This window comes from Arctopsyche grandis, chromosome 2, assembly GCF_051622035.1.
Source record: "Arctopsyche grandis isolate Sample6627 chromosome 2, ASM5162203v2, whole genome shotgun sequence".
Taxonomy (NCBI): domain Eukaryota; kingdom Metazoa; phylum Arthropoda; class Insecta; order Trichoptera; family Hydropsychidae; genus Arctopsyche; species Arctopsyche grandis.
Window position 1 is genome coordinate 26,797,907 of NC_135356.1, and position 25,128 is coordinate 26,823,034.

Genomic DNA, 25,128 nt, shown 5'->3' on the forward strand with positions numbered 1-25,128 from the left:
TGGACTCATGCCACTTTCAACAATAATATTTTACAGTTAAATATCTTTTATTCATATCGTATAGATATAATACTATTTAGATTTTGCTTGTTATAAAATTACATAAAGTTATTCATGTTTACCTAATTCTAACTTAAATTGGGTTTTCGCCACTTTCAAATACATATTGATCATTTTCTATTTTACAGACTATTTTTCTTGTTATTATAATATTTATGGCATTATCTTATTTTATCGCTAGTGTATACAACGTAATATAAAACTCAAAAACCTATTTACAATACTTACGTAATATGATATGAACATTATTATACAATATGCATGTATGCATGTATATATATGTATGATACAAAGTTAGCATTAGTGGCGAATTGACGGATACATTTCACATCAGCATTATTTTTAAAACCATTATTTGGTCTGATACGACTGCTCGCACGTCTCACCTGAAAGATTAGTCACAATAGTCCACTATTGAGATGATATTTGTGTATACAACGAGTTATGTATGTGTATGCGCGCGCGCTCGACTCGGCTCATATGTTTACACGATCACTATAAAATGATGATCTTCAAAATAAATCGCGTCTTTATTTTTTCGGTAACGTGTGTCGGGGAATATTTGTAGATCAAAAAACATTTTTGATATAAAATAATCAAAACATTTTGAGTTCGGCGAAAGCGAACGCGTCAATTGTGTGCGCTTTTACGTAACGTAAGCACCCAGAGACACATCAAGGGAGAACTGACTCAACTTTGGAATAAATAAATATATACATACATACATAAATATGTACATATTATACATACATTGCTTTGTCTGTAACGGATTTTATATTTTGTTTTATTTTGCGGGTGATTGTTTATGCATATGTATGGATGTATGTATGTATGTATGTAGGAGTGGCAATGATGGGTGTATCTTGCGGTCGTTTCAATTTTGAAAATGTGTTATTATAATATTAAATAACGCGAGATTGTAACCTTTACGAACTTTGTGTACTAGATTTTGTATGTGTTACTGGAAATGTGTGTAGATATGTTTCATTTTTTTGCCATATTCGCTTTAAGTTATTCGTCAGAAACTGAAGCCTCGTTTCAAGTGGACTCAAAATTGGCGTAGAATGATACATAAAAAGGTATCTTAAGTTTAATTTTAAATGAAGGTACATTTTATTTGCTTTGTGATTCCTCACTTCTCATAAATTTTCTTAGTTAGAAAATGCTAATCTCGCTCAATCAAATAATTTAAAAATATAAATAAATTAGGCCATATCTGATTCTATTATAATCATTTGATTCTTCACATTCATTAAATTTTTCGAATGAATGACACAAATCTTCATGACTATATATGTACATAGTCTCGTTTAAAATCAACCCAAAATTTTGGTGAATTTTGTCATCATTCTAAGTATGATCTGTATGAAAGTCTTCTTTTGAAAGTTTTGAAAGTACTCGTCTCTCACATCGATTAAAATAAATGTTATTTATTTTAATGTTTTCTATATCTTGAACTTACCCAATGGATCTTTCTACTCGTTTCAAACCAAATTTAAAATCATATTCAAAAGTAAACGGCATCTTTATAAACAAACATTTCATACATTTTATTCTTAATATGTATGTTATGTTAATTACGTTAATTATTTTTAATAAATTCAAAAATGTTTAAGCCGTTTATGAAATCTATTTAAATGTTCAATTAGTAACATTTTCTAAGACAAATCATCTATAACTTGAAATCCGTCATATTTATATTATTTTTATCGTATATTTCGTATATGTAAAGTTAGATTCATTATAATGAATTTAAATTTCAATAAAAAATTTAAACTTTTTCGTATTTGTTTGTACGTATATGTATTTCGTATATATGTACATATGTATGTATATTAGAATACGTCTAATACACGGTCTAATATGAATTATACATTTATTTATATGTAAGATCTTCAATTTTATACACATTGTAGTTAACAGATGCATCTGATTTTTAAATGTTTTTATATTTTAAATATATTTTATTCGCTTTGCGCCCAACAATCAAGTTGTCCGAATAAAGAATGAAGAATGTTTTAAAATCATACGGCCATGAGATCGAGGGTGTAATTATAACTGATGTTGAGCCCGCACAATCCCATACCAAATGCTCATTTATTTTCATTTTCGTGTTTTTAACACCTTGACGTTCGCCGCTCGCGGATTATTATTTGCGAATAAGCACGTAGTGTGTGTGTGTGTGTGTGTGTGTGTTTTCGGTTCTTGTTGCTTTTTACATTTTTATTTTCAAACGACCGCAAACTCAGTTGTCGGCTACAGATCCTGTCATTCGTTGTTAAGGTAACTTTTTAATTGGAATTGCGGTGAGACGTGTTCAGGTGTCAATGGGTTAACCGCCAAATTTTGCGTCGGACTGACCCGACTGTTCAAAACGTCCGATGTGCGTTTTCGTCGTCGATTATTATATTTCGACATTTTTAATTGGTCGGTCGTTAAGAAATTGCTTCAAATGAAATTAACTCTTTTTTTTTCATACTTAAGACTCTCCAACAAATGTGCTTTCAATGTTCCAATTGCTAATTGATAATAATAACCGAAACGATTCTCACCTATTATTTGAGATATGATATACATATTTCTTTCTATTTGTGTTGGGATCCCAATTTCTTCGCCCATTTATATCATGAGATATCTTATACTGTATGTGTAATATAAAATCATTGAATCTCCATTCTTTTAAGGTCAAATAAAATCCTTCTGGGCTGTTTTTATTACATACATATAATAAATACGATCATTTTTTATTCGGAATTCAAAAAATAATGCCAGTTGTTATAATCATAAGACCTATGATATGTATGTATTACAGTTTTGCAAAGTTTAATTGCGATATGACTAAGAAAAATACTTCTTTTTGATCCTGAAACCCCGTAATCTAGCTTCTATCAGAAATTATTCTTACGGTTTGCGATGAAAATTTTAAATTTCATTGTCTGTGCACTTCTCCAGCTAGCTAAGAAGGTCCGTTTTTGGAATTTTTAATGAAAAGGTTGTTAAAATGAGATCTCGATACAGTATTCTCCTCCTTATACTTCCCGTTTTTTTTCATAGAACAAATCTCACTGTATCCTTTTTATGTCATTTGGGCCGCACTTCAGGATAATTTTAGTTTTTTAGAAACTTCTGTCTTATATTTTAGAGAATCGATAACAAAGCAACGAAACCACTACTCTCGAAACACTAATTTGCGTAATAGGAAAAATTTTGTATTTTTTTTTAGTATTAAGCAACTCGAGAAAGAGAAAGTTTAAACAATGGAGATCTTGAAAGTGAGATGTTATACATTTAATGGCTGTTTCAAATATTTCCAGTCAAAAGCTTTTTTTCCAAGTTATAATATACATACATTTGTCCACGGCTGTATGTATGTATATTATACAACATAAATAAAATCACTTCTAAGTACAATATAATTTAGTTATACCTGAATATACTTAAATTATGAACAATTTCAATATCGGCTCTAATGTGGGACAAAATATATATATTAACTTTTACAAACCTCCTTTACGTTTTTAAGCAATGCACACACACACACACACACATTATAAATAATGGCTAAATATGTATGCATATTTTTTCTATAGTTACTAAGCCCGTCAATGTGAGTTTGAATAAAAAATATCGACCATGAAATTCTGATTCCGTAAATATCAAGCTGAAAAACCGTCTCGTTCTCCAACGAAAGGGTCTCTCAGACTGTATTCGTTGGGGGGAAAGCCGGCTCATATTAAGGGCTTCTTTATTGATCGCCTACATTGATCTTTATTTGGTAAATTGAAGCCTACATTTACATACATTTCATATGTGATAAGATATTGAATTTTTTTTAAATATGCATTTCCTCTGTCGGACCATAATAGCCTAAGGGCGTGACGTACCTTCGAATCGACCATAATTATATTTATTAAATATGTACATATGTATGCATAACTTAATAGCACAAAAATGTCAATTGATGGAATTCCGTTGTGTGTTAAAGATTTGAACCCAATGATTACATACATATGTACATATAATTTTTTCCATTGAAACCAAATTTGAAAATAACTTTGAAACTTTTACAATTTCAGGACAACAATATGCTTTTATTTTGCACACAGAAAAATTACTAATGTTCATCCACTATACCCACTACATATATATGTACATACATAGGTTGCCCACTATACCTTTCCCTAGCAGCGCCGAGCATTTTACACAGTATCAACCACGGACATCATGCTTGAACTGGCCGTAGACGATACGAAGAATATTTCGGGGGGTTGGGTGGGAGCGAAGGGACAGGGATGGGAAGCGATAGAGTGGTGCGAATTTAAGCCACCGAAGCCCAGAATGGTGTAAATTCAATTATCGGATTTGGCGACGGACGTGGGCGTTTGCCCGCTCTGTGAAATTGAATTGAGCGGTAGACCTCGTGATGAATTCCGCATCCCCAAATTTCCATACTTCGGAACAGGAGAGGGAGGGGGAGTCGAGGGGGTTGGGGTGAATCTAACTTTCTAACTTTGACAACTGACGATTTTAATGCGCTTCATATATTTTATACTTTGGTATCCAGGTAAACCCGATGTACTAAGACGTTTTTTTAAAGAAAAAAAAGTATTATTTATTAACATCATTCATTGACCGATCGTGCTATACTTCATTGTGCATTGTATTTGAAATAATACATTTAAAGCGGGTGTTTAGTAGCTCTCTCTCTCTCTCTCTCTCTCTCTCTCTCTCTCTCTCTCTCTCTCTCTCTCTCTCTCTCTCTCTCTCTTATGATTTTGGTATCGTAAACATTTGGTATGCATTTTAGTTATAGAAAACAGTTTTCTATTGTTTTTTGTTATTATTCTATATTATTTATTTATTTAATTTATTGTTTTAAAATAATAACAATAATAAAATGACCAGTGTGACCTGACAGGTTGCCCCAAAGCATCACACCGGTCTTACAAAAAAATAAAAATAGAAAGAAAATAACAAAGAAAAAGCAATAAAAATTCCAATCATTCATCTCATTCAAATAGACTCGTATTGAATCTCAAGAAACTAACCAGCTCATCAACATGACAATTGAACAGGTCAAAATGCTCATCAATCACATTAAGGAACCGGATAGCCTTTATAAGAGACGAGTTATTGAAAGCAGACGTTTTAGCAGGAATAGGTTGGAAAAGTAAATTATGACGCAAAACTCTACCACACTCCGGCGCCGAAAATTTAAATTCCAATAAAATCGAAGGGTTGTCGATTCTTCCCTTTAACACTCCAAAGAAATATTTGGAAATGGCAATAATTCTTCTCAAAGATAGTGAGTCAAAGCCTAGCATCCCTTGTAAAAAGGCAGTGGAAAATAAATAAGGGTAATATTTATATTTCTTCATATAAAGGCAACTATGAAATTTTTTTGAACTCTTTCTATCAAGAGAGATAATTTAATTTCAGTAGGACTCCAAATTACAGACCCAAACTCCAATATGCTCCGGACAAGCGAACAATAAAGTAACACCATTATACTCGGATCTTGGAAGTAGTGATAATTGCGCAGAACAAATCCAAGCATTTTGGTAGCCCTACAGCACATATCTGAAATATGAGTCGAAAATTTGAAGTCACTCCTAAACAGTATACCAAGATCAACAGTTGAGTCAGTTCGCGTTAACTGATAGTTCCGAAGGCTATAAGCGAACTCAATAGGGGAAAGAGACCTTGAGAATTAAATAACATCGCATTTAGTCAAGCTGAATGGTAGATTATTATTTAAAGACCATTTAGATAGTAATTCTATGTCATCCTGCAATCCCACACAGTCGGAATGACTACTGATCGTTCTAAAAATCTTCAAGTCATCTGCAAAAAGGAGAAATCCAGAGTGATCAATCGACACACCAATATCATTAATAAACAAAAGATACAATAATGGACCAAGGTTGGACCCTTGTGGTACATCAGGTGAAGCGTGATATGCATCCGATATTATTCATCGATTATATATTATTATAGATACAAAATAGTGGAATTAGAAAACTACCCGAGTGCAAAGAAAAAATTTACGTTCGTATAAATATATATATAATAATAATAAATTGAAATGATGCACTGGCTCACAAGTAAGTATTCAAATACGACCATTATGACGTCAATAACGATCGTTCTTCGCAATTCCCGCCGTTTTCATAAACAACGATATATCGTTGTTTAGCATTCAAAATTAAGAATTTTTAAGTTGGAAATTTTTTTATTATATGTATTTTTTTTAAAATATTCATATATGTTTTAAGTATTCATACATTTGAAGTGACTATTTATACAATACTATGTGAATAGTCTTGATGATTATAATACGATGTCTATACTCTTTAGGTGTATACTACGGCACCCAGTCAATACCAGGCATATCGGTACCCGCAATACATTAGCCCAGAAACCATTGTCAGGCCAATTGCCCGCTGGCCCCAAGTAAATGAGGACATTTATTGCTATTATATGTGTTATATGTTATATTATAAAAAAATGAATGTATGTATGTTACCGTCAGTGTATTTATCACCAGTCGCAATATACATATTTTATCTGGCGTTTTAGATAATTCATATTCGAATGAAAATTGATTAGTAGATATCTAATTATATATGCCAGCTATTATATTGAAATTTGAGCATTTTTTATAGAAAGGATTATAAATTATCTGATTTTTATTGTAAATTCATTGTGTCATACGAAATACATAACTACGTGAAATAAATGAAACTAGATATGTCTGGACAAAATATGTATATTAAAAACTGGTACCACACTTTGACTGTAAAATTATTCGGAACTATTAAAGCATACTCAATATATGTACCAGCTTGAATCCCAATATTGCCTGCCACCCTTCATGATTATTTTCATTTACTTATATCATTATACGAAGACATGAATGTTATCAATATTTCATTTATTTTAATATATGTATACATGTTTACATTATAAGAAGCCTGAAGTCCCTGAAGCCTGCCTTATATCTTTCAATGTTATTGATGTATAAACAATATTTAAAATTTGGTGGAAGGAATGTTAACTCACTTCCACCGAATTATTATTAATGCAAGGAAATTTGATCTTTATATGCATCATTGGCGATCATCGATTCCTCAAATCGGCCTCATCCCTGTCGCTCAATATTGCATGTAGCATGTATTTTAATGTCGCATGTATGCCTTCCCAGTACTCTATAAGTTCCGTTTATATTATCCAGCACAGATCGTCAACAGCTCGGCCCAACACTGTAAGGAGAAGACTGCTTCTAATCATACTACACAGCACCGTCCGTTTTCGGTACGGTAATACTTGTTTTGGACGACCGCAAGGCAAAATCGGCTTACCTATACATCACAGAGCACAACGATTCGGAGCAATATAGCTTGCGTCGTATCAATATTGTCACAATATAACGATTCCGCAAATATTCATATGCGCATGCGCACTTTCGTTAGTACGCGTGCACTCGCCACTATGATCGATCGATCGGAACATAGGGTTCTGCTTGATACGTTTCGGTGCCACGTGTACTCCTTTATAATATAAATGGATCGCATCGGTTACTGCTGTCACGATACGCCACGTACATATTTCGGAACATATGAATGTACCAAAGAATATTTTTCATACTGCTGTTTATGTGCAGCTGCCGGTCGGGTTATCACATCCTATATGGACACATTCATATGTTCCGTATTGGTAAACCGAGTAAAGGTCTTTTCATACCTATCCAGCACGACCCGTATCCTGCAGGTGTCATGCAAGTGCGGATAGTATTCTGTGGTACATTCTATATGGACGCGCATGAATGTGTAAATGCGCATGCGCGAATGGAGTATGAATACGTCCATATAATGTACCAAAGAATACTATCCGCACTTGCATGACACCTGCTGGATACGGGTCATGCTAGATAGGTATGAACAGACCTTAATTCGCACATTGCGATCGCGCACATGAAAATTGCGAATATGGAATATCTGGCACTCGAGCTCTCTTTGGCATGATATTTCTTGTGAATTTCAAGTTCTAGATGTTCCACGATCGAAATTTTAATAACGTGTGCGAGATCGTTTTGTGCGAAATAATCACCGAACCGTTCCGTAATATGTACGTGGCGTGGACATAACAGCAGTAGCTGACACAATCTATTAATATTATACAGTAGTACATGTCCCCGTGGCATATCGGTATTTTTTGGACACTTTGAAAATATACGTCACAGTATTGCGTGCCGTATATTTTAACTAACTAACTAACTAATGAAAGTGCGCTTGCGCATATGAAACGTCATATTTTAAACGTAAATTTTCCTAACAAAATACATAAAAAAATAAAAATAAATATTGTGACAATATCGATTCGACGATACAACGCAAGCAATATTACGCCGTATCGACGCGCTCTGTAATGTATATATGTATGTGAGCCTATTTTACCTTGCACTCAGCAAAAACAAGTCTGATTGTGTCGAAACGTGCGATGCTATATAGTATGAATAAGAGTAGTCTTTTCCGTGTACTGCTGTTTTCGAGCTGTTACCTTGCAATGCTGAATAGTATGAATAAACCTTAAATGGGTAGAAATTTATTAAATATCATTCATATATGCTCGTATGTGTCAGAAACTTCGGCATACGGGTTTAAAGGGATGATTTAATATGTACGGTATAAATTTATAAAAATTTTGAGAATTTAAATCTTCAATATAATGATCAGAATTTACTTATAAATTTAAACAGAATTTTATTATACTGTTATAGATCCGATATAGCGTGAGACTTACGAGAACCGAGCATGCTGTCGCATTCTTGCAATGTTTTGTAACACTGTAAGGACGTAAAATCATTTCTTTATATTTTTTATTTAACTATATAATATCGCGAATCGAGTGCAAGTTGAATACATTTTACGCAAGTCTCACGCTAGATTGGTTCGACTGTGATATAAAGCCATTCTTAATAATGCCAACCTCAAAGGGTTAAATTATTTAAAAAAAAAAAAAAGAATTAATATTTGCAAAATTAGCACAGCCTTATCTGTTTGATAAAAGGGCTACAGGCTGTCAACGTCACATCCATTCGTCCAGAAACTCGTACCGATTTTAAATTACATTTACTTATGTTTTTGTTTTTTTGTTTTAGGCTAAACTGCTTGAGAACAGCCATGGCTGGCTCGGAGCTTCTACTTCTTCGCTTGCCGGTGAGTTTGCCGACACAGATCGGCACCTTCTGGTTGCACTGACAAACTTAAATGCGTGCACCAACTTCCAAAAATAATAAAAAAAAAAAACAAAAAAAATATATTATAGCCAGCGTACGCTAAATTCACTCACACCACAATTTAAGCACATAACAAAAACACACAAAACAACAACAAAAAAGTCGATCGAAATGGCGTAAAATAAACATAAGATCGACTCACAAACACACACACACACGTATGCACATCCAACACTGTGTGTTCGTTGACTTTAAGGTATACAGTATGCGTGCATACATTGTGCACACCTTTCATGATGCAATATAATGCAATAATTATATACATATATGGGCCAAATAAAAGTGTGGTATATTATATTATAGTGTGCTCGCTCGCTCATGTTTCAGGACTTTATTACAGCACTATATAATTGCAACAATGTTCCCCAAAGCAGGGTTCTGTTGCATATTTAATTTATCGTTGCAAAATACGATACAAAATTGTAATTTGGTTTATTTTTTATTATTTATTTACTATGTATGCATATGAGTAGATGCTAATAAAGCCTTGTGCACATTGCGGCAACTGTGGAAATTTTGCAGAAATGTGAAAAATCAAACGAAATGTGTGCTTGGCTTTATATTTATATCTATATATATATAATTAATTATTTATTAAGTTATAAATATTTTGTATTTTTTTTATACTGTAGTAACAAACTTATATGCAAATGAGTGAGTGTTTAAATTGTTTTGTTTATTTTGCAATATATTATAAGGTCCAATCAGTGTTATTATCGGTCTACTGAGCATCAATATGATATGTAAAATTGATCCTTATTTTGCTTATTTAAATTAAATATTATTTATTTATTATTATTTATATTTAAATGTTTTAAATCTTTATATAGGTATATATATTTATTATTATTATTTATATTTAAATTTAAATATTATTCAAATTAATTTAATTAATTTATACATATTTAGCTTATATTTAATTATTATAAAATCTTCATTATGTGTACATTTGAAGCTAAGATTTTATAATAATTATGATTAAATTGTTAGAAATGTTAACAGTGGATCTGCTACATCGGATCGACTATAATTGCCGATTTTAATACTCATTTTGATTGCACTTTATTATATTCATGCTCAATGGGTCCGAATCACTCCGAATCTTATTCGTTCTTTTTTGTAATACAACAGTAATAGACTGTCGCAATGTAATCAATAGACAAGTAAAAAAAAATCATCAAAACACTCATCACGACTCGCTCGTTTGCATAGTAAGCATCGCTCCACCACGAAATTATACAAACACTTGCAGACCAAGGATAAGAGGGCTTACTCTTGTAACCACATTACATATAATACGTGTGGCATTCATTAAGCGTGCAGGCAGTCGTTTCCACTGCAAAATGAAATATGTGAATGTGCTACAGTGTGTGCTTGCATTGAATTGCATTCCACTGCATCACACACACACACACACACACACACACACACACACACACATACCCCAAAACTTGTCCTGCACAAACACATGCATATGTATATAAATCTGCAAGTGTTTGGTTAATTTTATTCAAAGCTCGTCGAGAGATGTATGAAACTATCTACATGCATATAAATGTATGTATGTATATACGTAAAATATTGACCTATTGCACTCGTATCGTCGTATCTTAATTGTCTATTTAATGAGTTTGTCAAGTATTCCTGCATACACACTGTATACTTACTTCTGTCGATAAGTAAAGGCATTTAGAAGTCGTTATATTTACGACGGCTTACCCCCACTCTACGGAAAATATACGATTGCTAGAAATTGCACATATTTACGAGGAGTGGGACAGGCCTTCGTGAATGGAGCGCATATGTTTTACAAATATGTATGTATGTAATAAAATAGATTCAAGATTGAGGTTGACGATGCTGGGTTGTTGCCGTGCGACGAGCTAAAGGGCGAAAACACACTGAGTGGTACGTGGTGCATGTTTTTTTAGATACTTTTAAACATGCGAATAAAACGCAGTATCCCTAGACCAAATATATGGTACACCGTCCCAAAAATCACCCCCCGGAGTGTTTTCGGTGGTATTTTATTCTTGTATTTATCCTTGCTTGACAGTGATCGATAACGGTGAATCCCATATTTGAAGAAATGTTGGAGAAACTTGCCGGTTGCATATGGATATGCAAACATATGCATTGTGCACGTGCAAGTACAACCGAATTCGGTCACAGCGGGAAGCCAAGGACACGAGACGTCCCATACCACCCAGTGTGTTTTCGCCCTTAGTCTTGCGGGTCCAAGCCTCGCATAAGTCGCCCGCTCAACTAATTATACTTTTTTTTTCTTTGTGACTCGATTTTGTATGCGGTATGTATGTACGGTAATAAGCATTTTATGGGCGCAATTCTGTGTAGATCATAATATTTCCTTTTAGTGTTTTGATGTTTCTGATGCATTGCCAAGGCCCATACAACAAAGGTGAGTATTATTAAAGTCAATTTATGCGTCTTAAATAGTGTTACTGTGTGTGACGAATCGGAATAAGTTTGATTTTAATATGCATCTGTTTACAATCGATAATTTTCGTATGACTGTAGACTAGGAGGAACTGTATGCAGGAGACTATACTAGTTGGTCCGCTGTAGAAAAACCTACATGCTGTCTCTTACACCACCTCTCGACTAATACCATTGCTTACAGACAATAAAACATTGTACGTGCGAAATGCTATTGGTCGAGATGAGATTTTTTTACTTATATATTACAATTTTGCCATAGTGACATTACAGAGTAGTTCCAAGTCGTCACTATGGCTATACAAAAAAAATGTATAATGTAAGGGATATAAGGGACAGCATGTGCGTTTTACCTGTCTTCCTACACTTTTTCTTTGAACCAGTCAAGTCTTGACTATAAGGGCGAAAACATACATACAGTGAACGTGGCACATGGTTTTTTTTAGAATTTTTTTTTAACGTGCGAAAAAAATATGGCGTGCCTTGCATAGATTCATGGCACGCCCAGCACGCACTGTTCCAAAATCACCCCCTGGAGTGTTTTCGGTTAAATTGTATCCTTGGATCAATAACGGTGTATCCTATATTTGAAGAACTGTAGCAGACCACCCACAGCAGGGAGCCAAGCACACGACGTGCCGTTCTTCCCTGTGTGATTTCGCCCTAATAACTTTAAATATTGTTTTTATTCCAAAGTCTATATTGTAACAATTTTCGCATCGCAAAAAATGGCCTAGGAATGTTTGAAGGTACAACGCCGCGGCGCTTCGCATACATCAGAAACACACTTTAAGTATATATTTGTAACTGAATGCGATCCGAGTGCAACCGGTCACCGATGGCATATGCTGGGCATAGACTATTGGAAACTGGACATACACTAGGGCAAATGTTGTGAGAGTGGTGTTGTGGTTGATGTAGATTACCAGGGCAAGCCGAAGGCACCTACGTGGACCCAGAGCCAGCTTCACCAGGCCATCCAATCTGTCGTCACTCAGCGCATGCGGTTCACCCAAGCTGCCACCAGGTACAACATACCGAAGGGGACCCTCTACGACAATATCCTAGGCAAGACTCGACGCATGGTAGTCCTGGAGGAGGCTGCTCTAAGCCCTACCGAGGAACGCCACGTGCTTGAGTTCTGCTGCGAAGTATCTGCCCTGCCCCACAACAGACGCACTCGCAGGCCACTGCCCGAAGTCCTGGATTTCGTACAGAGACTGCGCAGACGTCGAGATCCGGACTTTGCCTTCACCGGACATGCCGGATTTCGTTGGTGGTGGGCTTTCTGCAAGAAGCATGCTATAGTCTCGCTGTACTATCGACCTTCCAATTCTCCGATTCCTTCCGCATCGCCTCGCTCCAACTCTTCAGATTCTAATCTGACTCCTTTCCAATTGGATGTTGATTCACCTGCCTGACGGCACAACTTTCAGCCTGGCGTGCAGCTAGGCTTCACTTTCATCCTCGCTTGTTGATCCCGTCCTTTTTTTATATGTTTATACTACGACCGGAATGTGTCCGTAGCTTACTTTTTACTAGTTTAATTAATTTGTTAGATCAATTTATAAATAATCATACGCCAATACCTCGTTATACGGTCAAAAATGCATAAATTAAAATAACCTTGGAAAATATGATATATCTTGCTAAAAATGCAACAGCTTTAATTCAACGAATGAATCGTAAAACATTTTTCGAAAATTAGTTTTTTAAATCATATCATTCCACAGCAGTGGAAACCATGATGTAATGTAACTGATTTTTTTTTTTAAATATAAATCATTGTATCATCGACTGTATTTTTAAAATGAATAAAATAGAATTTCGGCTAGAAACATTGAGATGTTCTAAAATTTGATTGCATTCTTATTTTTTGGTTTATCCAAATTGCTGGTTATTTGCATTTCTGCTAATTACTCAATATATACATCTTATATATTAGAAACCTTTTTCCTAATCATTATTAATTTTTTGCCGAAAGATTAATCATTCTCGTGGGATACGTTCTGGTTGGTGTATATTTATATGTATTTAAATTTTAAATTAAAAGACAATCAAGAATCTCATCTTTATCTATTGGAATCCGAAAAGCATATGTTTGTATATTAGAAAAAAACAGATTCAAGTATAATAAAATGAAATTTTAGATTTATGTAATATGAAAAGTGCCTTTCCCTCTGCTTTATTACGTGTAAGTTTTTATAAAATATGTCAGTATTAAAGTTATTAATAAAAGGGGTTAACTATATGTACCAGTTAAGTATATGAAAAGAATGTTAATTTTATAGACATAATTTTATACGTTAAATTAGAACGAACAAAATTTGAATGAAAAAAGTTGCTCAATACGTATTAGTTATTTCGAATGTGGTCTGTAGTAAAATATATACTACTTTTTTTAGCATAAAGTCCATTGTGCAGCTCATAAAGAAAATTATTAGTTGTGATAAAATTTTTAGCTATTTATGTATATTTAAATTTAAAATGCTCATTTTTGTGATAATATTTCACTATTCAAAATTTAAATTGTAGTACGATTTTTTTATAAAATATTTCGAACTGATTATTTTTTTTATTATTTTGTAAATTTTCGGATCTCACTATTGATATCATCGTTTATAATTGATATATGGCTGGCGCGATTTTTAAATTGATTGATATTAAATTTTTATTTTTCTGACTAAAAATCGCAATATTAATTACAAAGTCTGATTGTTTATTGGCTTTTAAATATGGTTTTATTAAAGTTTAATATCAATTTTGTGTAGCGATAAAATTAACGTATAATTTCTTTTTATTTGTGTATTATAATGACTCGCTGTTTGGTGCCAGTCTGTATTCTGTTTCGCTTGTTACCGCTGTTCAAACTGTCATTTCCACACGTAATAATATTTAATGTTTAATTTGATTAATTCGATGAAAAGCGTTAAATATTTACATAACCTTAATTTTAATTGCGTGTACTGAAGTATTTGTATATTAGAATTTTTTATCATAACGAATTTTACGCAATTGATTTTAATTTTTTATTTAAAGTTATTTAAATATCATTTAAACAAACAAAATTTTTGTATTGATACTGTGATATTTTTTTTACATTGTTCTGTAAATTTTAACATTAAAATCAAAAATTTTAAAAGTATTTATGCAGTAGTTTTTAAGATACTTAAACAAATAAATGTCAAGACGAAATTCCAGTGAACAAATAGATATATTAAACGGAGACAATAATGAAAAGAGAATTGTGTATAATAATTATGAAAAAAAAATGTTTTTTTTACTAAAATACTAACTGTATTTCAGAACAAATATTTCAGAACGTTTATAAAAGTATGCAATCAATTTTTTATTTATTACTGTTGGCAAAATTTTACAATTCATCCAAGACGTTTTCTTTTATGTAAAACAGTGTATTTGTTTAAACTCTGATATCAAACATTTTCAATGACAAATGTCAATCAATAACTTGTCAATATTTTATTTCAATAAATTGAATATATGTAGTCAATAATTTTTATTTACAATATGAATGAAATAATGAAATTCAAAGCATTTATTTTTTTGTTCCATAATATGCCTAAATTACACGACAGGCAAAGAAATCAATAGCAGTGTTTTTTCTTAATCAAAAATTTTATTATACATATCTTAGTATACATTTAGTATTTTTACGCGACTTCAAACCACTTTATATGAAATAAATACCAGTTATAATAATGATAATGTAATAAATGTTAGTCATAAATCCATCCGTTCCTAATAACAATCATTTTATAGCAATTATTAGTATTTAATCAAGACATAGTTCGTATTATAGTTAATTAAATTTATACACAGTTTTATTAATAGCAATATGTACAAGAAATTTTATGTACAAGAAATTAATATGTACAAGAAATAAATTTTTAAAAAATAACTATGGAAAAATATAATGATTAAAACATTCCAGATGTGTGTATTTTAATAATAAATATTTTTTCGGACGACTGAATTTTATGAAACACTCGTCTTTCGTGCCTTACTAGTTTTAAATTTAGACATAATTGATAAGTTCTTTTTAATACCACCAATTCCATAATAATAGTTTTATCAATTATTATTTGAACATGGTACATGATTTTTGCCTTGCATAATTTTTCTTTATTTTTTTATACTCATGTATACTTAATAATTCTTAGATACTAAGTGCGCTTACTCTATTTTATTTTAGCTTTTTACGAATATTCTTTATTTACGCTTAAATTTTTTCTACTTATTTTAAACGATCATTTTGTATAATAAGTTTTTTTTGTATATGTGTACTTATTTTTCCGTCAATTTGTGATGTCATTTTTTTATATTTTTTATTTACTCTTTATATTAATAAGAATAAAATGATGAATGGTGTGTTTTTATTTTATTTATTTTGTAGTATTATATGTAGTAGCCATATTTTTTAATTTTTGTTCAGTTCATTGAAAGTTTGAAAAAAAGTAAAAAATAATTTAATAGTTAAATTTGATAGCTCTAAATTAAAAACTGTAGATTTACATACCTGAGAAAAATCTAATTTTACGTATATGTATATTAAAACTGCCCACCATTGCTAAGATGAATTCAAGTGGAAAAAATTCGACTGTGGAATTTTTTCGTAAAATTTTGTAATCTACGATCTTATTTAGAATATAAAAGATTCAATGATTTATAAATCGAAAACTGTGATTTTCAAATGAAGGAACCTTCATCTATATATTTTATAATTGGCCGGCGTTATGTATTTAGTTGAGTTTAAAAAAATTGAACTTTTTCGTGAAATTTCGTAGTCAATGGTTTTAGTTTCATTCATTAGATAATATACCAGATTTGGTGGTTCTACATAATTGGAATGCTGTACATTTAAATACATAGCAAATAAACAAACTAACCAGAATTTATTTTTATATAAATTGAATTTCTCGCCGTAATTCGGGCGGGTTAAAGTTTTATAAAATGGAACTTTTTCGAAAAATTGGTTTAAGTTGAAATTTCTTTTAAACTTCTGCACAAATTGATTTAAAATTTAACCGTAGATTTACATTGCGGATAAACAGGCTAATCAGCATTTATCTTTATATTCCAGAGTTGCCCGCCACTATTCGGGCGAATTATACATAGTTGGAAGAAAAGTAAAAAATCGAAAAATGGAACTTTTTCGAAAAACTTTACAGGCTTATGTACCATAAAATAATATACCAAGTTTGGTCATTCTTAATAAATAAAATAACTGTAGGTTTACATATTGGAGAAACAGGCTAAATAGCATTTATTTTTATTTATATACCAGAAATGCCCGGCTATACTCGGGTGAGTAAAGTTGGAAGAAAAATTTCGATACATTTTGCAGCTTACAGCCTACGTTAGAGTGCCATAAGATAGTATACCAAATTTGATTAATTCTACATAAATGAAAAACTATAGATTTGCCCAGCGAACTTGTTCATATATACAGATTTATATAATGCTATTTAACATACATATGTATTCCAACCCACATAATCGTCGCAGAAACTAACATTGAAACACTTTTTAAATGAAAATTTTCCGTTCAATTACTATATATCAAACCGATTATTCAACATTGAAATCAATTATACTTTTATATTATAGTAAGTTTTATCATACATTCATTTTATGCATTACTTTTGCAATCGGTCGTATACATACATACTACACATAATAGTGCTCATACATATCTCGCAGTCAGTTTCGAAACGGTTCTCAATTCATATATCATTTTGTTCAAATTTAATTGAATCACATTCGCTTAGAACGAGTGAGTCAATTTAAAGTTAAATTAATTTCAACTGCGATGGAATTCGACTTCATACATACTAATATATATAGTATATATACATATATACGCGTAGACCGAAACTGTTATTGAAACAACACACACTCAAAAGAGTCAAAATATAATATCACATACGTATTTTGAATGAAAATCTAAACGACCTGCCCTGGAAATTCTCACAATCTTCAATTTATTACAGCTGCGTTACAAAGTTTTCGCTACAATTTATGTATTTCATCTCCAGCATGCTTCATATCGACATATGCGGGTTTGAAACTTTAGCACGTTGCAGGTTTAAAAAACACAAAAAAAATCCATACATCCATACAATAAAATAAAGGAGATTGCTTAATGGAAAATAAAGGATCGCATGAGATGTGGATATGGGTAAGGTATATTCATAATACATATACATGTGTATTATATTTTCATAAATACACACTTAACAATGACCAAACGATTACGGTTGAAATTCTCTTATGTTTTGTTGATTTTTATGACTAGGGTAAAAGGTTTGTATTCAGTACTGAATTCGATCAGGGCTGAAGGAAGGGGGGGAAAGGAATCCGTGTTATTTGAAGGGCCTCAATTTTGGAGAAAATCATGTCAAGGATATATATATATATATATATATATATATATATATATATATATATATATATATATATATATATATATATATATATATATATATATATATATATATATATATATATATTAAAAAAAAGCTTAACTTATTTTGATAGTGTTGATTTTATTATATACATATTTTGAAATGTAAGTTTTGCTGTCAATAACATGACGTTGACAATTACTTTTATACGAATGGCTAATCTTTTTGATGAATGGTCATCTATAATGTATGAGTATTACTCACAGATCAGTTCACGATAAAATTAAGCACCCAATCTACTTAAATGTACGTAGAGAATTAAGTTTAATATTCATCAGATTTTTCTTTATTTTTTTGGGAATAATTCTGTACTCTCAATTTTAAAAATTCATAGTCCGAACATTTTTCAGGCAAATAACAGATCATCGAGGAGGCAAAAAGGCTAGCGGAAAAATATTAAATTAGTTGCTATGGAGTGATATTTACGTACTTTTATAAACACTATTATGATGGTATGAATGCCTAAATAGTATAATAAACTACAAATGGTCCATTTTGGTATTAAATAGTATGCAGACGTGGATTTGAGAATCATTCGAAACAGTGATACATACGTACTTGTTAAATGTGTTTCATTTAATAATGTAATTTGTCGAAATTGTTGCTAGTGACAATATGTAAAAGTCACTTGGCGAATATTTCATAGTCCTGCTTTTTTTTCTTTTACATAGTATCGTAAGATAATCATTAAACATTATAAATTATATCTCATTCCTGAAGAGGCACCATTTTTGCTCAAATATTTCTGAAAAGAACAAATAATCCTATTCCGGTAGATATAGTTTTTCTTTTTATATTATTATTATATATAAGAGCAAATAAATAGATTATTAGGTTTTCAGCGAAAGATTTGTATATATTGGAAACCTAAAATATATCCATATCAGACTTTTAGAAGTGAGCAACGCTCTATACCATTTTCCGCCACATTTGATCGACTTTTTCCTAACACATGCATACACAATAAACACACTACTAATTGTATTATATATACACAAATACTAAATTTTAACTCACTGACTAAGGTTGCACATACCATACATGTCCATATTAACACGATAAAACTGTTGCTGCGCAATCACAACAATTCAAAATTATACACACAAACATACCTATACATTTAAACGAAGAAAATTAACTTGTAACTGTTATTATTTTCTATGTATGCAGAATATAATTGAGTTTGCTGCGATGTTAGAGTTCATACATACATAAGCAAATGTTGGAAAACTACATAATCGTAATAATTCACAAACGCATACAGGAGATTTAATTAATATTCAGAGTGTTTATTAGGTGTCGAATTTTCCAATTTTCCGGAAAACAGCATAATTCCGCTTTTTACAAAGATAAATTTTTTAATATTTGTTTTGTATATTTTTTAATCTTTCAAAAGGCGAGATTTCACTTTTGATACACTTCAGATCTCCTTTACAGCCAGATATGAAATTATCAGCAGATAAAATTAAAAAATATATATATGCCTTCTATTATATTACATTTTGAGAGCTTGTAACAATTCAGGACAATTAATGATGAAGACTTCAAATATTTTGAATCATATCTTTTCGTAGTGTTAAATTACAATCAATGTATTTAAAAGTAGCATTATATTCTCTTTTATTTTGTTAACTAATAAAAAGGAGAATTTTCTGAAATGTATCACTCGAAAATGTGCCATCGAACAGTATGTATAGTGATAATATCATATCTTCATATTATGAAGTTTAAATTAATTGAATTAATACATAAATCGAAAGTGAAATCTGCTATTGTTTATTTAGAATAGAATAGATTTTTATCAAAAAATTTGTTTTGTTAGAAACATAAAACACAATTCGAAATATTATTTAACATTTATCATGTCATTTGGTGTAAATTTATATACATACATACATTATATGAATTTAATTTGCGATATAATTTACACTAGCTTACACCACGAACAGTATTCAAGGTCAATTTATACATGTCCGGGCCGGGTTCCGCGTCCCATTGACGCGAGCCGCCGAACGTTTATGAATTGAGCTCGAATCGTTGATTTCGCTGATTGCCAAGAACTTCACGAGACTAATGGTGTGTTCGACGTTTTGGCATTCGTTTCAGTAGACAGCTACCAGTACCAATTACAGTCGATGTGGCAGAAGTGCTGGAATACGAACCAGTCGCTGGTGCACAATCTGCGATTTCGCGAGCGTGGACCACTCAAGTCCTGGCGGCCAGAAACCATGGCCGAGGCCATCTTCTCCGTTCTCAAGGAGGGCCTGTCCCTCTCTCAAGCAGCTCGCAAGTACGACATACCCTATCCGACGTTCGTCCTCTACGCCAACAGGGTCCACAACATGCTAGGACCCAGCGCTGATGGTGCAGCAGGTACAACTACAATCACAAACAAAAACAAACTACCACTACGGTACAACCAATTTCGATGATGATAGCTTCCAAAGATATAATTCTCATACAACAAACACAGATGCAAACTGAACGTACTTCAATGATATGTAGCTACCTAATAAGGTTATGGGTTGAATTTTTTTTAACTGCAGGTAGTGGGGAGTTCGATATGAAATAAAATGATAAAGTTATATTTGACTGTCAGCATTTGGTCAATAGGTCAAGGTCACTTATAATCAGAACGTTCTAAACATTATGGGTTTAATTTATATCCAATTATATGCAGCTATCTAGTAAGGTTATGGGGTTCGAATTTCTCGAATGCAGGTAGTTTTGAGTTCAATATGTAGTAAAATGATTAAAATTGTCAGTATGTAATGTCTCCAATTGTACAAAAGCCACACTTACTATTGATATTTATTATAACTTTTAAAAGTGTATCTCGATAAGTTATGAATTTTCACTTCATAAAATTCTTATTGTAATAAATTAGAAATATATAAATTTGACTGATTAAATTATACGATCACTTAAATCGATCGATATATTATATAAAAGTTGAATTAATGTTAGTATTGGCAGTGTTTTGAAAATTCTCATTAGATGTTCATTTACTGTTCAACTTTATTTAAAACGTTTTATTATTTAAAGTTTTAATTGTTTTTATGGGATTGTGTTTTGAAAACAAAGAATAAATATTTAAATTTTTTGACATACGTTTGGTTTGCATCTTTGCCAATTTTACTTTAATTCTACGAAAGTTCCGAAAATTTGGTTTTGCATTAGTGACATCTATATAAATTACTTTTAAGTTATTTACTTCAAAATCGGTGAAAATTAAAAAAAAAACATCTCATATTTCCTGTCGGTTTCATCAAAACGGTCATTTTGAAGGATTTATTATTTATACAATTTTATTATTTCCATTCACCTGTCACTTTCTTCATATGTTTGGATCCTCGTATGCATAGCGCTTACCTTCATTAATCATGCATTCAAAACATAACAATTCAATTTGTTTTTAGAGAAAAAGCATGATATTATTTCAAACGTATCTATTGCGGCAAATATTGACACAGTTTTATTTTCAATGACATCATCATCAAACTAGCAATTTTAATTTGTACAGCGAGCGCTGAAGCGATTGTCTATATTGTTTTTAATTAGGATATGTAATGCGTCTGCTCATTGTGAAATGTTTATTTGCATTTGCGAAAATCGCTCTTATTGCGTCTTTATCAATTGAATACTAATCCAAATTATTCAACAGCTCATATTTTGCGACTGCATTGTATTAATTCATTATTAATATTATATGATGATCCATCCACACGAATCGACGCACACAAACTCGACCCAAAATTCTCGATATACACAAATCGAGCTTGTGTCCGTCGATGTAAACAATCCATTACTATTCGACATGAATGAATGTTTATCATCGATAGGGGAAATTTCGCGTTGTTGATGTCGCGAAAGGTTCGCGTTCGTCGCCGCGTGGCGCTCGCGTCGCCGCTAAGTCCGACCGATGGAGCCATCGATTGTCGTTGTTTTTGCTTGTGTATAATGAAGATTATAGGAATGCGGGGTATTTTGCAGAGCTACGACCCAAAGGTCGTGGCAGACCGCAGAGGATCCTGCTGGGAGTCTGGCCGGATGAGCACATCCGAGGTGTCATCAGAGCTGTCGTCTTCCGGGACACTCATAACTCACACCACATCAAGGAGGAACCGCTGCCCAACTATCCGGCTCTAACTGTAATTTTATTTAATTTGACTAATGTTTACACCTTCCCTTGCCCATTGTCCTTTTTTTAAAAATTAATAGACTAAACTTTCAAAAAATCCCACGTATACCAAATTTAAATTTATTTTTAGTTTGATTTTATCATTTTTATGAAGATTAAAGTAGAGAAAAGTTTCCTACAACCCTTTTAACCCTTTGAGTGTTGACGTCTTTTTTTTTTATGGGCAGCAGGCCCCCCCCCCCAAATGAAAATGGAGTTGAGTGGTATTGTTGTGTTTGCAGCAGTGTTCTAACACGCGCCCACTCATGTTCCAGGAGGGCATGAACATGCAAACTTATGGAAATGGCAGCGATGGCGGAATGTCTCCAGAATCTGCAGCCGCAGCAGCAATGGCGGCTGTGGCCCACGGTCTACGCCAGCAGATGTGCAGCATGGTGGCAGCAGCTCATCATGCACCTCCGGTCGTCCTCTCGCCTTGCTTGGGGTCTCCACCCCAACCACTGCCACTGCCAGCACCTGCTCCAGCCCCGCAACCCCTACCGCTGGCCCTAGAGCCTCAGCTTCACCTGGCGCTGCCCGGCAATGGCGCCGAGCACCATTACCGTCCTTACGCGCCACCCCACCACGAAGCTTACTTCCGCGAAGAGTTGGACGCCCTAGCTCGCAGCCCCAACGTCTCTCCTTCCAGACTCGTCCTCGGCGACCAGGAACCGTTGGCTGTCAAGTTGGAGCCCTTCGGAGAACCCAGGATGTAAAGACGGACGCACAGCATCATCATCCCTCCCCCAAATACATATTACAAACCTGTCCTGTATCAATTTAAAAAAAAATATCTTCACATTTTATAATTTTGTCATGTTGATTGCAAATGGCCGTGCGCGTTGTCTTTCATTGTCAATCCCCAACTAAGTGGTACCAATTTAGATTAACGTTTCTCGAATACATCAAATCTTGTTAAATAATTTCAGATTAATTACTGGTAAAATCCGACTTAACGACCAAGGCAAGCCTATATATTATATTATAGTATATAACGACCTTTAACATGCTATATTTTTCACTTCACCCTCTAAAATATAACAATGTAACGAAATGAGTGCTTTAATTTTTTATCATTCAAGTATATATTTAAAATTATTACTTATTTATTTCATTCTTGAATCATTCGAACACCAAAATAACAATCAGTACATTTATAGCTCAGTTCTGAAGCTCACATTTCAACCAGTACCATTGTCAGTCCTGGCCGTTAAGTAAAAGTTCAACAAATTAGTTAATTTAATTTGAGAAGCGTACCATTTGAATTATATTTTCTATCCATTATTAATTTCATATATTTGATAGTGTTTTCAAAACTATATAAAAAAAACGACCACTTTATAATTTAGAGAGTATAAAATTCGAAAATTTTGAGGGTACATATTGTGCAGGGTTTTCCAAAGTTACCTGATCATTTTTTCCCATCGCTAATATGGTCATTGAAATGTTTACAAAAAAAACTTTTATAACATCAATTTTTAAGGATGGACTATGAATTTACAGTATACGACGTAGCTATAATATTAAATTTGCTCTAACCGAATTAACTGTGAAAGCAGTATTTTTTCAGAACAGTGCTACAGATCATTAATTAATATTGAAACATCTTTTTTTTGTTGTTGATGAATTGATTTCAAATTTGGGGATTCTCAGAGTTGACAATAGCGCACGGTTTTTAAAAAGCGATTCTTCATCACACCTGTTTTGTTTGCATGTAATTTTGGACAACGTTTATAATACATCGATTACGGCTTAATAAGTATGTCTAAATCATACAATACATTAAATTAAAACATACCCGAGTCCAAGCTACAAACACTTGAAAACATCTCTTTTCATTAATCTAGTTAAAAGTCACCAATTATTTTTATATGTATAAAATACTGGCACGTACTGTTTCTACAAAACTTATTATTTTGTGTGCCGACTCTCCGAATACTCATCAATTTTCGTTTGTCTCCTGGAGTTATTTTTTTATTGTTCTAAAATAAATTTTATTTCGTTGACGTTTGGAACTTTTCAAAATTTACCTGCTAACTATTTATACCAGAGTGTGGTTTATGGAAAAAATTTCACTTTTGTGATGATATTGTGATAGCGACTTCGGGAGATTGAGGTCATTATGAATACTGGATAGTCGATAAATTTTGCTAATCAAAATTAAAAAAAAAGTAAATACGAACTAACTCTAAGCAATTGGTTGACTTCAAATTCAATTGGTGTTGGTACAGACTTCAAATTCTGAAACGAATCACAGTTTAAAAATATTTGAAAAAAAAACCTACCATTTTACTTTTCTCTATAGTTTATATATGTAATATTGATTGATTTTGAGGCAATGTATATTTATTATAGCTGTTAAAAATAATTAAAAAAAAAGAGTTACTAAATTTACTGTTCTAATCCAAAACATTTGGATATAAAAAAAATATTCATATTTCTAAGAATATCGATACCTAGTTTCAAATTAAATTGTCATTATATAAATGTCAAAATATATATATATACCTATTAATATCTGAGCATGACTTTAAAGTTACTATTATTTACCGTGTGATCAGAGCAATCCATTTTGAAAGAAATCATCATCCAAACAAATGCGAAAAAAAATGCATGTACATCCTTTGAGTTTAAATTATCCCCACTAC

General features: G+C 32.3%; 1 protein-coding gene across 12 annotated transcripts in view; it reads left to right on the forward strand.

Moving 5' to 3' along the window:
* The window catches only part of LOC143921745 (protein bric-a-brac 1-like), a 429,231-nt gene extending 404,103 nt beyond the window's left edge, over positions 1-25,128 (forward strand). For 2 of the 12 annotated variants that reach the window (XM_077445121.1, XM_077445147.1), the window contains 5 exons: positions 6,418-6,513; positions 9,221-9,278; positions 20,410-20,673; positions 22,294-22,451; positions 22,723-25,122. In XM_077445121.1, coding sequence (XP_077301247.1) covers positions 6,418-6,513; positions 9,221-9,278; positions 20,410-20,673; positions 22,294-22,451; positions 22,723-23,196 — 1,050 coding nt within the window. In that variant the 3' untranslated portion in view covers positions 23,197-25,122. Of the gene's footprint in view, positions 1-6,417; positions 6,514-9,220; positions 9,279-20,406; positions 20,674-22,293; positions 22,452-22,722 lie in introns of all 12 variants that reach the window. The other 10 variants (XM_077445175.1, XM_077445174.1, XM_077445130.1 and 7 more) reach the window with 9 other exon arrangements.